The 14,353-nt window shown below is 37.2% G+C and overlaps 1 protein-coding gene across 1 annotated transcript in view; it reads left to right on the top strand.

Annotated features, from left to right (window-relative positions):
• The window catches only part of LOC136028289 (syntaxin-1A-like), a gene marked incomplete at its 3' end in the record, with an annotated part of 86,241 nt that overhangs the window by 6,819 nt on the left and 65,069 nt on the right, over positions 1-14,353 (top strand). The window contains 1 exon segment of the mRNA XM_065706040.1: positions 4,641-4,727. Within this exon segment, the coding sequence (XP_065562112.1) occupies positions 4,641-4,727 (87 nt within the window).

Genomic DNA, 14,353 nt, shown 5'->3' with positions numbered 1-14,353 from the left:
TTAGGGGTATTTCAGCTATGCCAATTTCAATTGTGCGCTTTATTTTTTGATTGTGCTATTTATTAGGGTTTCAGGCTCTTTTCGAAAATATCATGATTGTGCAATAAACCTGAACTATTAATATCAACCAAATATGTTCAGGTTTCTTTCTTTGCGAACAGAAAAAGCAACTTTTACAAGACACAAAAGTTACATTTGTGAAAAAAAACTGAAATAATAGTTACCATTCCTGCATCAGCTTTAAATGAGATTTTTTTGGTTGGAGTTTGCTCTTTTCAAAAGCAATTTTTCACCATTTATTTAATATGGAGCCATTTGTTTCAGGCATAGTGAAATTGTGACAAATTAAAATAATGAAGAAAGGAAGGGATTATGGAATATTCTACTAATATAGGCAGCGTATGTGGCGTAGAACATTCTTTAGTATTTATTTTACATTTCATTTTATTTTTATTTTTCTTTGTATTTTTGGGGGTTGAGTTATTATAGAGGGTAAGATACACGTTAAAACTGGGGCTGTGGGGGTAATATTAATCACAGAGGTAAACTTAATAGACATCAACTTTTGATTTGATATTATATTACGTTAAAGGAGAGCTGGAAAGCAGAAAAGGAACATAGAGAGAGGTTCATTGCCCTCCAGTAGCTGTTGGCCTTTAAAAAGGACACTGGAATTTTTAATCGAATGGGTCCCCTCCTAAGTTTCTTAGATAGGCCTCTTTCTGGCTTTTTTTTCTGGGCTGTGTTTTTAGGGAAAGTATTATTTTTTTTTACTTTTCGTTTTTATTGGGATCCTCCCAGCTCAAGGTTTTATATAAGTTTCAGGTCGGTCGAAAAAACTCGGTCCTTTTTTGAGCCCATTTGTTAGAGGAGGGACCAGTCATTTGAACATTGTTTTGTACATAAGTCCCCTTGGCCCAAGGATTTACAATGATAAGTTTCAAATTGATCAATGAAGAAAAAGCTTCCGTGGTTCCTTTCTGAGCCCCTAATCCCCTTCTTTTCTCAAAACGATTTTTGTCCAAGGAAATAGTCCCTGAAAGTTTCATGCCACCGAACTCCCAAGGTCAAACATACCCCCCTTTTTTTCACCATAAAGTCTATCTTTGAAGAATTGGCAGTTTGCATCACAGGTTGGAAATGAGGTTAGTAGCTGGTTTTGTTTTAAATCAAGGGTTAAGCCCGTTTGCGTTCTATTCCCTTTTAAATAGATCGTTTTGGTGATTCTTGTCCTAAGGAGTACAGCAAAGACAATGAGAGTACACTGAATCAATTGGGGAAGTAAAACTCTCCTAGAGTTAGATTATGCCAATGATTTAGGCATCATAGATGAAAATGATGGCACAATGAATGATTTTTTGAAAGTTTTTCATGTTCAGGGTACTATAATAGGTTTGAAAATTAATGTTATGAAGACTAAGTCTCTGATGCTAAAAATAGTGAAAGTGAAGAGGTGATGTTGAGTAAGAAGAATATTGATCAAGTGGACAGCTTCACTTACCTAGGTAATATGATTGGTAAAGAAGGCTGGTGTTACGAAGATGTTGAAAGTAGAATAACCAAGGCCCAGGGTGTTTTTTCATAGTTGAAAAAGTTCGGAAGAATAGGAAGATAAATTTGTGTACCATGATTAGAAAATTGTAAGCTAGCAATGACCCTGGTCGGGTTTGGCTCTGAAGCGTGGGCGCTCCTAAAAACGGAGGAGGATTTGCTAGATTTTTTCCAGACTAATTGTTTCTTGGCTCTGAAGCGTGGGCGCTCCTAAAACGGAGGAGGATTTGCTAGATTTTTTCCAGACTAATTGTTTCTTGGCTCTGAAGCGTGGGCGCTCCTAAAAACGGAGGAGGATTTGCTAGATTTTTTCCAGACTAATTGTTTCTTGGCTCTGAAGCGTGGGCGCTCCTAAAAACGGAGGAGGATTTGCTAGATTTTTTCCAGACTAATTGTTTCTTGGTTCTGAAGCGTGGGCGCTCCTAAAAACGGAGGAGGATTTGCTAGATTTTTTCCAGACTAATTGTTTCTTGGCTCTGAAGCGTGGGCGCTCCTAAAAACGGAGGAGGATTTGCTAGATTTTTTCCAGACTAATTGTTTCTTGGCTCTGAAGCGTGGGCGCTCCTAAAAACGGAGGAGGATTTGCTAGATTTTTTCCAGACTAATTGTTTCTTGGCTCTGAAGCGTGGGCGCTCCTAAAAACGGAGGAGGATTTGCTAGATTTTTTCCAGACTAATTGTTTCTTGGCTCTGAAGCGTGGGCGCTCCTAAAAACGGAGGAGGATTTGCTAGATTTTTTCCAGACTAATTGTTTCTTGGCTCTGAAGCGTGGGCGCTCCTAAAAACGGAGGAGGATTTGCTAGATTTTTTCCAGACTAATTGTTTCTTGGCTCTGAAGCGTGGGCGCTCCTAAAAACGGAGGAGGATTTGCTAGATTTTTTCCAGACTAATTGTTTCTTGGCTCTGAAGCGTGGGCGCTCCTAAAAATTGAGGAGGATTTGCTAGATTTTTTCCAGACTAATTGTTTCTTGGCTCTGAAGCGTGGGCGCTCCTAAAAACGGAGGAGGATTTGCTAGATTTTTTCCAGACTAATTGTTTCTTGGCTCTGAAGCGTGGGCGCTCCTAAAAACGGAGGAGGATTTGCTAGATTTTTTCCATACTAATTGTTTCTTCTCAAACAGTAAGCTGTTCGAAAAATGTGGACCCAATTTTTAGGGCTATAATGAAAGAAAGGTTGAAATGGCTAGGATGCGTCCTGCAGATGAAGGATGACAGATTGCCCAAGATCGTCTTTGTCGGTTAACCGTCTAGGGCCAAACGAAAAGCAGGCCGTTCCTGAATAGAGTGGGAGGATATTGTAAGGAAAGATTTAAGGAAAATGGGTGTAAAGAGGGAGGCTTTGAATAGATCGGGATGGAGTTGGAACGTGTGTTACTCTGTTGGCTTCAGGTGGCTTGGTGCTGCAATGAGTTGTCACTTTTTGACTAATTTGACAATGTTGTTTTTGACCAAAGCTAATCAATTTTTGTTTCTCACACCTGTAGAATTCCCTTTTTCATGGGATTGAAAAATCTAAGCATAATTTATTGAAGTACATGTCAGCTTACTATCCCTTCCAATTATGTTTTTGCATATTTGAAACACTACTTGCTGTAAAATGCATTGTTTTTTTTATAGCTGACTTTAAACTGTTCTCTTGGGATAGCCTTGTAAATAATAGCTCTGGGGATCTCACTTTTTTTCCGACAGTTATTAATTTCTGTAATTATTTTCTCGAATTGCAAAATATTTTTTTTCCTGAAAGTATAGAATGAAATTAAAGGTTAGGTTCAACATATATTGCATTAAACGTTGGTTATGGGCTGCTAGACTTACTCTTAATACTAATATTGAACTTGTTGATTCAGGCATGTATGCAGGCATTTTTTTCGGGGGGGGGGCAAAACCTTCAAAACAGCAGATATAAAGTAGCACTTTTTTATTTAGTAACTAAATAAATGCAAAAAGCACGTATATCGGAAAATACAGATTAACTTTAATCTGTAGTATTGTAGCAGATGGGGGGGGGGGAGAAGACTGAAGCCTCAAAAGTATGTTTTAGGCTCAGGTTTTGTTCATAGCGATTTAGAACTAGTGATTAATCCATTCCATCCCACTGAAAGGGAAATTTTAGGGTTAACAGTGCAATATGGGTGCTATGGGGGGGGGGGGTAGTTCTTGTATTGCGAAAACGTCGATTTTAATGAAAAATGATATTTTCCAAAATTGATCCATTAAAAGCTGTACTTTTATCTTGAAAGGGGGAGATAAACACCCTAATATCAAGAATAATTCTTTTTTTGCTGTGAAAAGCAAACTCTCTTTACAAAAAAAATAACATTGCAATCGCTAATTACTTCAAAGAGGGTAAAAATCTGGACAGAAAATGGGTTAATAATTGGGCAGTGACTTGACCGGATAATTGCATGCTGTAAAATCCCAAAAAAAAGGCTTCACATATGTGTCTAGATTCTTAATAAATGTCCTACTTTTACCAGAAATCCCAAGAAACCATGGGGAAATTAAACGTTTCACAAAATATCGGGGTACGTACTTCCCAATGTTGATTAATAAAAAAAAAAACATAGAAAAAGAATCTCAGTTTTTTTTGCAATGATTTGAAGATGTGTATGGCATTGAGGTCAAATTTTCTTTATGCGTTTACTAATTTCAGCAATTCTGAAAGCTGAATTTTAATTTCAAATGTTTTATAGGCAATACAGTATTTAGATAAAAACTAGCAATTACCAAATGGTCATATTTTTTGTATTCTAATGAGTTTTCAGCATAGCACAAGTTAAACTTCAGCATAAGAAGCAATGGATAGTGGAATCATTCATATTTGGTGCGTTTAATGTTTTGTTTAAAGTAAAAATTTTCCAGGATTGGACAACACCCCCCTCCCTTCTTGTGTTCAGTGATTCATCTGGTATTCTGGCCCAACTAGCAATATTCTTTGTGCTATCAACATTCACCTAAGAGGGATGGGACAGTTACCAACAGTTGGATATGTTTATATTCCAGGTGTCTAATAAAACCTTTCAGTCGTCTATTCTTGGTCTATGGCTGTCATGAATTGTATTAAACTTTGTTGACTCTTTCTTTTCTTAGGCCCAGTCTGAAGAAGACGACGCCCCAGATGATGTTGCTGTCAATATTGAAGGTCGCGATGGCATCATGGACGAGTTCTTCCAAGAGGTAATCTTGTTTGTTTACTTATTTGAAAGGTCTTTTAAAAACTGAGAATTAATAGAAGAGTCAGTCTAAATAAAAGGTCTTTTTATAGTCTTTATGATGGACCTAAATGATGTTGCGCCTCATATGGTGCTTCTATCAATATCAAAGGTCGTAATGGCATTAGAGACGAAATCTTCCAAGAGCTATTTTTGTTTATTCAGTTATGGGAATGGAAACTTACATCAAAATGTATTTTAACAACCCAGATCTAATAGAGAAGAGGAACATCGCACAGACAAGGTGTTTGGATAAGATTTCTCCAAATTTGCCAAGATACTGCGATGAAAAAGTCCTGTCTTGTTTCCCCTGTCAGTGTGGTATTTTATGGGCAAGGGTTCTAGTTATGCATTGCCTATTTTATATATGAAAATATGTTATTTTATCATTTTATTTATCAAAATATTTAACTGTCTGAGGGAGCCTCTCCTCTATCCAACAAAGCTTCTACCATGGCCACTCTTCAAGGCATTCTTAAATTTGGCAAGTTAATTCTTGCAACGGCTATATGATTACTGTATCTTGTGCCATTCTTGTTTACTGCGATTTGTGTATTTACTTCTTCTGTACTTAGCATTATCTTCAGGATCCTGTGATGGAAAACTAGCAAATGTAATCCAATTTGGGGAAGAACAGAACACAGTACCAAACAAGTCCAAGGAGTAAAAAAAAAGACCCAAATTTTCAACATAAGAAAATGGAAAAATATTGAGGCATTCTTATGGTGTAAATATAAGAAAACTAGTTAGCTCTCCCTTGGGTTTTGTCTCCTTGTGTATTAATTTAAAGCTCTGCTCCTGGCTTTCATGTCTGTATATGAAAGCCTAATCCTGAAAAGCCGATTAAGCGTTGATCACACAAAATATCGCCCTAACAAACAAGAAAACTCCTTATTGTGCATTTGTGTTGCAAAGTAACACTACTACTTTCATGGATCATTTCCATCAGGATCAGCTGTTTGGCCTAAAAAATTCTAACATTTTTCTGATGTGGAGATCATGATACAGAGAAGAAAATACCACTGAATTTCCTCTAAAATAGTTTTTTTGCATAGCGAGTTGCAAAAAAAGGTAAAATAAATGAAACGGTTTTAGCTACGACAAGCTTCTCATGGATCATATAGTTTTGGCTTGTAGAATATAGAATTATCTCTTTGGGAACTAACTCTTGTAATCCGGACCTTTACCCAAATGAGTTGTCGGATTTCAATAAATCTTGGGAGAAAGGCAGTGCTATTCATACCCTTTAGCTCTGTAGTTTTTGTACTCAATTTAACCCTATAGGAAAAGAGCTCTTATAGTTCATCACCAGGACCATCTACCTGAATATGTTGCCGGAACTCTGTAGAACTTGATGAAAACTGCCATGGTCATACCTTATTTTGTCCTTGACTAATCTTTCATCTGAGGGGAGCCGAAAGGGTGACAGTAAATTCTTGTGGTAGAACATGTTCTAGAAAAGTGTCTGATCCCAACTAAGCCTAATGAGAAGCAAGATATAGGGTACTGCTCTCTGCGGATAGAGGACATGGGGTGGACAATATTTCTGTTATAAGCTTGTCTACAGAAAGGGGCTTTAGATCTCTATCAACTTTGGTGGGAAGGAGAATGTCTGATCATGGCTATGCGACACTAGGGTCACTTAACCTGGGGCGGATCTGGGATGTATAGAGGGTAGAATTTTCTTTTATTAGTTAAATTACTAGGCATTTGCTCAGTCCTTAAATCCCTGTGCCTCTGCAGGCACCCAGGCTATTGACAACGACACATCAGTTTTCCTTCAAATAACCCGATCCATGACATGTTCACAGTGGAGTTCCTTGGATCTATTAGTTCCCTCAGGTATGTTCGGTGTTTTACGTTCCTTGTTTTACCCTTTGCTACGTTCTATTTACTTTGCCTATGGAGGCTTGAGCCTTTTGTTCGTCTTTCATCCCTGCCACATTTTCGGACCATTTCTATCTCTGGCGTCCTAATCGTTTTAACTGTTAGCAGCTGTCCTTCCAGAGTGTGCCCTGGTGGACGAAGTCAAACACTTTCTCGAAGTCTATGAATGTCAGGTATAGTTTATGTTGTGAAATCTCCCGAGCCCCGAAACTTAAGTATTCCTTTCGTGAGAATTTTACCAGTTTCTGTGTTTTACAATTGGTTACGGTTTTGTTCTCATTCGCAAAACTTTGGTTAAAAAAAAATACCTGACAAATTGTTTCAGTTCTTATATTGTTCAGAGGCTAAGGACTATTGGTAAGACTAGTGAGGAATAATACGAAAATATCGGCATTTTAATCTCAAAAACTGAGCTTATTTCTGTATGGATATTAGATAAAGAAACGTTTTTCAACTGAAAGTAAGGATCAACATTAATGCTTAAAACGAACAGAAGTTATAACGTAGATGAGGGGGGCCGCCCCCTCGTCAATACTTTGCTCTTTGCACTAAAGTTCAAATTTTGTCCTAATTTTTTAAGAATGACTCCTGAATCATAAATTCCGTTTAATTAGAGTAAAAAGCTCTTTTAAAGGTACTAAAAAAATTAAGTGGATTTTACATATTTTGAATAAGCATCAAATGCAATTTTTATGGCACTTGGTAATGACCAAGCCGTTTTCCCGATTTGAATGTCTGGGGGGAAGTTGGGGGACGGTTAATTCGAAAAACTAGAAAAATGGAATATTTTTAACTTACGAACGGGCTATCGGATCTTAATCAAATTTTATATTTAGAAGGATATCGTTTCTAAGAGTTCTTATTTTGAATCCGGACCAGATACGGTGACATTGGGGGGAGTTGAAGGGGTAAACCTGAAATCTTGGAAAGCGCTTAGAGTGGAGAGATCGGGATGAAACCTGGTGGGAAAAATAAACACAAGTCCTAGATACTTGATTGACATAATTGGAACGGATCCACTCTCTTTGGGGGAGGGGGGAGTATTAATTCGCAGAACTTAGAAAAAATGAGGTATTTTTAACTTACGAACGAGTGATCGGATCCTAATGAAATTTGATATTTAGAGGGAACTCGTAACTCAGAGTTCTTATTTTAAATCTCGAACGTATCCGGTGTCATTGGGAGGAGTCGGGGGGGGGGGAAATCTTGGAAAACGCTTAGAGTGGAAAGGTCAGGATGAAACTTGGTGGGAAGAATAAGCTCAAGTCTTAGATACGTGATTGACATAACCGGATTGGGTCTACTCTCTCGGCCAAGATGGCCGCCATCAGTGAAAGGCCTCGATTCGTATGCGTCATCGTCGCTTTCTATAAGGTTCAAATCACTTAGGTTGCTGTCATCTAGGAAATCGATCGCCTGGTCCAAAGTGACTAAAAAGAGGAATTATTATTTTTTGAAGCCATGGTGATCGAAAACAACAAAAAATATAAGCCTTTTTTAAATACGAAATTAAAAAAACCCAATTTTTGCGTAATATTGCTTCTAGATATTATTTTAATTCTGAGACAAAATCAAAATATAGTTATTAGTGATTCAATTCATGATTTGCCCCACCCAGGATTACGCTGGATCAACAAAACTGCACAGAGCAGCATCTTGCTATATATATTCCAGCACCACGGGACTTCATTTTCAAATTTAGCGGGCATCCGTCAAATTCTGAAGCAGTGAAGACGACATGTCCAAATCCAAAATCTGGCTCTGGAATCTCACTGAAGAAGAGCTATACAGTTGCCTTCGACTGTTACTCCTGTGCGCTCTTTCGGAGAGCTTGCGAGAGACGTTTTCCAGGCAACTTGAGCGGCATAGGAAAATATAGTAAGGAGAGGAACAATTCAACAGATATCAAGATGAAAATCGTGCTTGCCATCTATTGTGTGTCAAAGGCTTTATTAATATTCTTTAGGCAGCGTTGCTGCTTCCTGTTGCATAGTACTTCTGCTTTATGAACTTTATGATAAGCAGAAGACCATCAACATCGCTATAATGCTAATGGCGCTGATTTACCGTATAAGATGGGCCATATGATAAATATTTGCCAGTGTTCCTTCTCCCTCCTATTTTTCCATCCCGAGCGGGGCGTGTATTGGCTTGTTTTTGGAACTGCTTGGGCGTTTTTCTACAGCGACCATCTAGCAACACTGCGCAATAGGTTAGGTCCATCTTTAACAAATAATAAACACATACTAACAAATAGTAAAACCATCAAATTTCTCGACAAAATATCTATCAAAGTATTGCGCAAAAACTTGCAGAAGATTTAATAATTTGGCTTTTGTTTAAATTCAGCTTTAGATATATGTTCTTTATATTTTTCCCTTGCTTTTAAAAATATGTCTCCTTTCCATTTTTTTGCAGTTCATTATTTACTTAACTTTGGTTGCATTTCGAAAATGTGCTTATTACTTCCTTTAATATGAAGCTGAGACCCAATGTCCAATCCTTTGGATATAGGCGAAAACCTTCACCTAGATGGCAGGTAAAATGATTAGTTTGGGTTTTTAAAACACAGAAATGCAGAAGAACTTATTTTAGATTGGCTGATTTCGCATTTCTTTTCCTATTATTTAAATTAACTGATAATTTTCTTACTTTTAACATTTTTTCTGCTTCTAAAACTTTTTCCATTACTAGTACGTAGTAGGTCAGCCATTGTTATTGTCTACTAAAAAAATAACAGATGGTATTAAAGTTGCGCTCATTCAGAATATGCCATCTTAGAGCTCGAGTAGGCAACGGAAGGGACAAGATAAATTCATAATGTGCTGTACAACGGGTTGGACGTGAGGTTCCAGGAGGATATAAACGTATTTTTGATGCGATTTTTATTGTATTTATTGTATTTTATTGTAAAATCACCAGCCCCGAAACAAAAATCCCCTCCCCCTCTCCGAATAAAAATAAAGGATATGGCCTTGGTCACATATATATTGTACCCTGAGGAGGGTAGGTTTGCAGCGATAAAAACTAAAAGATATGGTGAGGCATCAGTGAGCGTTTAAAAGAAGAATTAAATTGATTGGGTGTTGTCACCAGTGGTGGTTCTAGGCTTGTGCAGGGGGGGGGGACTGTCTCCATTATTATTACATCTTATATTAAAATTATTTTATTTTATGTTTTTAGACTCCAATTAATGTACTTAATTGACTAAAAATCGCTGCATTTGTAATACTTGAATACCTTGCCCTACCAGTTTATGAAACCTAAAACCGTTACTGGTTTTCCCAAAAGGGGAGGTAACCATGCTTATTTTTTGTTAGTGTTTATTACTTTACACCATATGGAGTAAAAACAGCTATGTTTAGTTCTTCTCGTTATGTTCGTTCTCTCTTTTCTCTCAGATTTGTCGTATCTCTTCTCTCCTTTTCTCGTCTTTTGATGTTTACTTCCATTAATAGTTTTCCTGTTTTTAATGGATTTCTGGAAACTGTCCCCTTGTAAGGAAGACATATTTGATGGCAAATTGGTTGCTTTAATTCGAAAGGCGTTGATGTACAAGCCATGAGGAATAGAGGAGAAAAGACAACGGCTTGTGTTGTTAGTAATGATCACCGGTGTTTTTGAACAGGTAGACGTTCATGGGGAAGGAATACAGTTTTGATTTCGATAATTTTTCTGTATGCGTTCCTGGAAACAAGACAACGAGAGAAATGGTGTAGCTCAGAACAAACTGCAAGTTTTCTACTCGAGATCAAAGACCAAATCATACAGAATGGCAACATTTTGTGACATTTGTAGAAAACATGTTGATTAGGGGAAGAGGGAGGGGTGCAAAATTTGACGTTTTCAACGATAGCTGGGATCCGGTTTAACAAAACAACTTCTTGTTGTCTGTTTGTAAGCTAGAAAACTCCTAAAGGAAAAAACTTCGGATTTTTACATGTAGGTCACTCATGAATTTATATTTTTGCTCAATCTATGGGATGAAGCTGGACCGGCATAGGAGGACTTCGGACATAGAACAAGACATTCGAGTTTTCCCAGGGTTTTGTAGGAAACAAACGTCAATTATGACACTTTGTTGAAACTCTTCTAACCCAGTAACGTCGGATATATGTATATATATATATATATATATATATTATATATATATATATATATATATATATATATATATATATATATATATATATATATATATATATATATATATATATATATATATATATATATATATATATATATATATACTAGCTGTTGGGGTGGCGCTTCGCGCCACCCCAACACCTAGTTGGTGGGGCGCTTCGCGCCCCCCAAGCCTCCCCGCGCGCGTAAGTCGTTACGCGCCATATTAGTTACGCGCCATTGTAGTTGTGTCCCTGTGTCCCACCTGTGAATAGAGATAGATATAAATATATGTTTTTAACTACGTAAAACATGCGAATATACAACATTCTTCGCTGTCCCATTGTCTGTGCATATAAATAGATTGTCAGGTTTACTGACTCTTGAACATGCAATATATAATTGTCCATGGGAAAAACAATCCGTATTCAGATCTATACCTCATTATTCTAATGATGTGTCCCTGTGTCCCGGTCGTCATTTATATTCCCTGTGTCCCGGTCGTCATTTGTGTCCCGGTGTCCCGGTCTGTAATTTCTATTCGAACAATCCCTGTGTCCCGGTCGTCATTTATATTCCCTGTGTCCCGGTCGTGATTTGTGTCCGGGTGTCCCAGTCTGTAATTTCTCTTTGAGGTTCCCGGTCGTCACTTATATTCCCTCTGTCTCGGTCGTCATTTGTGTCCCGGTCTGTAATTTCTCTTTGAGTGTTTTTTCTTTTTAGTTTTTTTTTTAGTTTTTTACCTTTTTTCTTTTTTCAGTTTTCTTTTTCTTCTTTATTTTTCAGCGTCACTATGAAGTACATATCGACGAACCTTCGTTTTTTTAACTTAAATCTGGTAGGCATTGATGACCTTATCCAAGTCAAAATCCCAAACCCAATCATCATCGCTATCATTTTCAGTTTTGATATGTTTTGACTCTCGCTGTCCAGGTGGATTTTCATCTAACTGCGCGGTTTTGCGTTCAAATACCGTTAATGACGTCACCGTCAAAGCAAAAATGACGACAACTAATTTCATGACGTCAGTCAACACAGAAACATGACGTCACCTGATCCACAGACAGACAGACAACTTGTTTATATATATATATATATATATATATATATATATATATATATATATATATATATATATATATATATATATATATGTGTATAATTCTCAAAACTCTAGGAAAATAGTCAAATCCTCTGTAGTATATGTTATAAAGCATACATTGGGATTTTTTGTCCAATGGGATGTTACCTTATGTGCTATGTGAGACAAATCAAATCCAAAGAATAGTCTTTGACATGATTGAGCCGTTATCCCTCCCCGGAAATAAAGAAGGTCTCAGGGAACAGAAGCTTCACTCCCCGTTTCACAGAAGACTGAATTTCAGAACTTGCTTGTTGGTAATTTCTGTGATTTCTTCAACATAGTGTAGGTTAGCTTTTTTCCCATACTCAAATCATACTAACACAAAGTTTCTAGGATGAAACTCAGATTCGTCTTTAATTTCATTTTCATTAAGATAAAGTGAATCATCTGATTCGCCAATCAGTTCGACTTCTTTATTATTGCTGGTACTATTCACTATTCTTGGTGGCATTATTTTATGGATAGGAGGGGGGGTGAGTTGCCTTCTTTTTGTCTAGATTTTTTTTCTTGACTTGCGCAGCTGCACTGTATTGTGCTACTGGGTATTGTATTACTGCTTCAGGAGTCCAGTCAATCTTTACTTTAATATTTTACACTTATTTGGACAAAGAGGACCCCTCTTTTGGCTAATGTCTCAAAAGGCTAAGCTCAGGTCTGGTCTGGGGGGGGCAAACTGTTCTCTGAAAATATATATGCTGGATGGCCACATTCCTGCTCTGCGGCACCTTGCTGTTGTATATTTGGGTTCAGGTTCCTCAAAAATGGCTCTTTGCAAACCTGAGCTGTCTCATGAATACACATTCGTTAGTCAGAGTCAAGCTGGAGCCATGATTTCATTCTTTCTCTTGTCGCACACTTAAACGGTCAGTACACTGAGATATCGAGCGGCTGGAGTTGATGGGCTTGGCGTAGAGGAAAGATCAAAACGTTGATACCTATGTCTTGACGTACCTTCACAAGCTCAACTGGAAGGTTTCATCTGCTGAGTAGAAGCCACAATGTTAGAAGAGTTCATCCGACCACTTTGGTGCAACCTTTTCTCAAAACATGTTATCAAGGATTTTGTCCTGGGAAATATAAAGCCTGGCGGTAGCTTTTTCTGAATTCCAACAATGTTACATTTTCTCCTGTCTCTGCAGACGAAGTGTGAAACACTTGCTTTGAACGTTTCTTTGCAACTACATATAAAACAGTTTGCACACAACTATTATCAACTGTAGGATATCATAAGGACGAAAATGAAGTCTCTCATACAAGTGACTTGAAATGGGAGTTGACCTACTCCTCTACAGCTGAGAGGAATCCAGCTGCTCTGACATGTCCTGTATTTTCAGGTCTTCGGCTTGAGTCTGCTTTGTCGGTTAAAACAATCTTTTAGCCAGTCGAGCCTTGCTGGTTCATCTTGTAGCCAACTTTTTGGGAAGTCTTCAGTAAAATTACTTAGCTTACTCCCACTCATCCTTACTCAATAAAAATATTCTCATATATAATATCAAATAATATTCTCATATAAAATATTCTCGTATGTCAGCAACGACAGAAACTTGCCATTGAAATTGAAGCGTTCCTGATGCTTCTTGAAAACTATTTGGATTGAATGCGAAAGAAGAGATTGGGTGAAATTCTTTTAGTATACTATTGGGGTTTCCTGTTCAATTCTGGCATTACGGGTAAGTTGTTATTCATGGCTTTAAAACGGAGTTTGAACATGCTTAGCCAGTGACCTCTAATGGTACGCAGGAGTTTATATTGCCTGCAAATCTAGATGTCATATTCTATTATGTTTTACTTTACGTAAATTTTGTCATACGATATCGATTTGTAATTCGGTTCATTTAACGATTGTGGCATGTTTTGTAAAAATTAAATTATTAAAATTGTCAATTTATCAATATTAAATTACAGGAAAACAATAAAGATTATTGTAGGCTAAAAAATGTATTGGAAATTTAATTTTGATTTTGTCTTTTAAGCATCACTGTAAAAAATGTATTTCGAAAAATCTGTCAAATACGAAAAGATGCTCCAAGGATTCTTCGTTCATTCCACTTGTTTGAAGAGAAATCGTAAGGGTACAATCAAAAATCGTGATAGTAGTCCGCAAGGGTGTATACAGGACTTTGGTTCGAGAGGGAAGGGGGGTGAAAAAAATTTTTTATATGCATTTTTGTTACGTTTTCATGAGTCGAAAAATTTGAGGGAAGGGTTAAAACCCTGAAAAATTTGGGAGAAGGATAAAAACCTTGAAAAAGGGTTCCCCTTTTCTTTTTCAAATTAGAAATTCTCAGACTTCTATGGTCTCTAATTGCAAAGTAAAATCTTCAGCTGTTAAAGTTCGTTTACATGTTTACGACGCTCTGGGTAATAGTTTGTACTAAAACCGTGATGAGAATATCATAAAAAGCGCAGATAATGTGTTTCAAAATTGGACAGCT

Source organism: Artemia franciscana, chromosome 6 (assembly GCF_032884065.1).
Source record: "Artemia franciscana chromosome 6, ASM3288406v1, whole genome shotgun sequence".
Classification (NCBI taxonomy): domain Eukaryota; kingdom Metazoa; phylum Arthropoda; class Branchiopoda; order Anostraca; family Artemiidae; genus Artemia; species Artemia franciscana.
The sequence above is the reverse complement of the archived record's forward strand: the minus strand, read 5'-3'. Positions and strand labels throughout refer to the sequence as shown.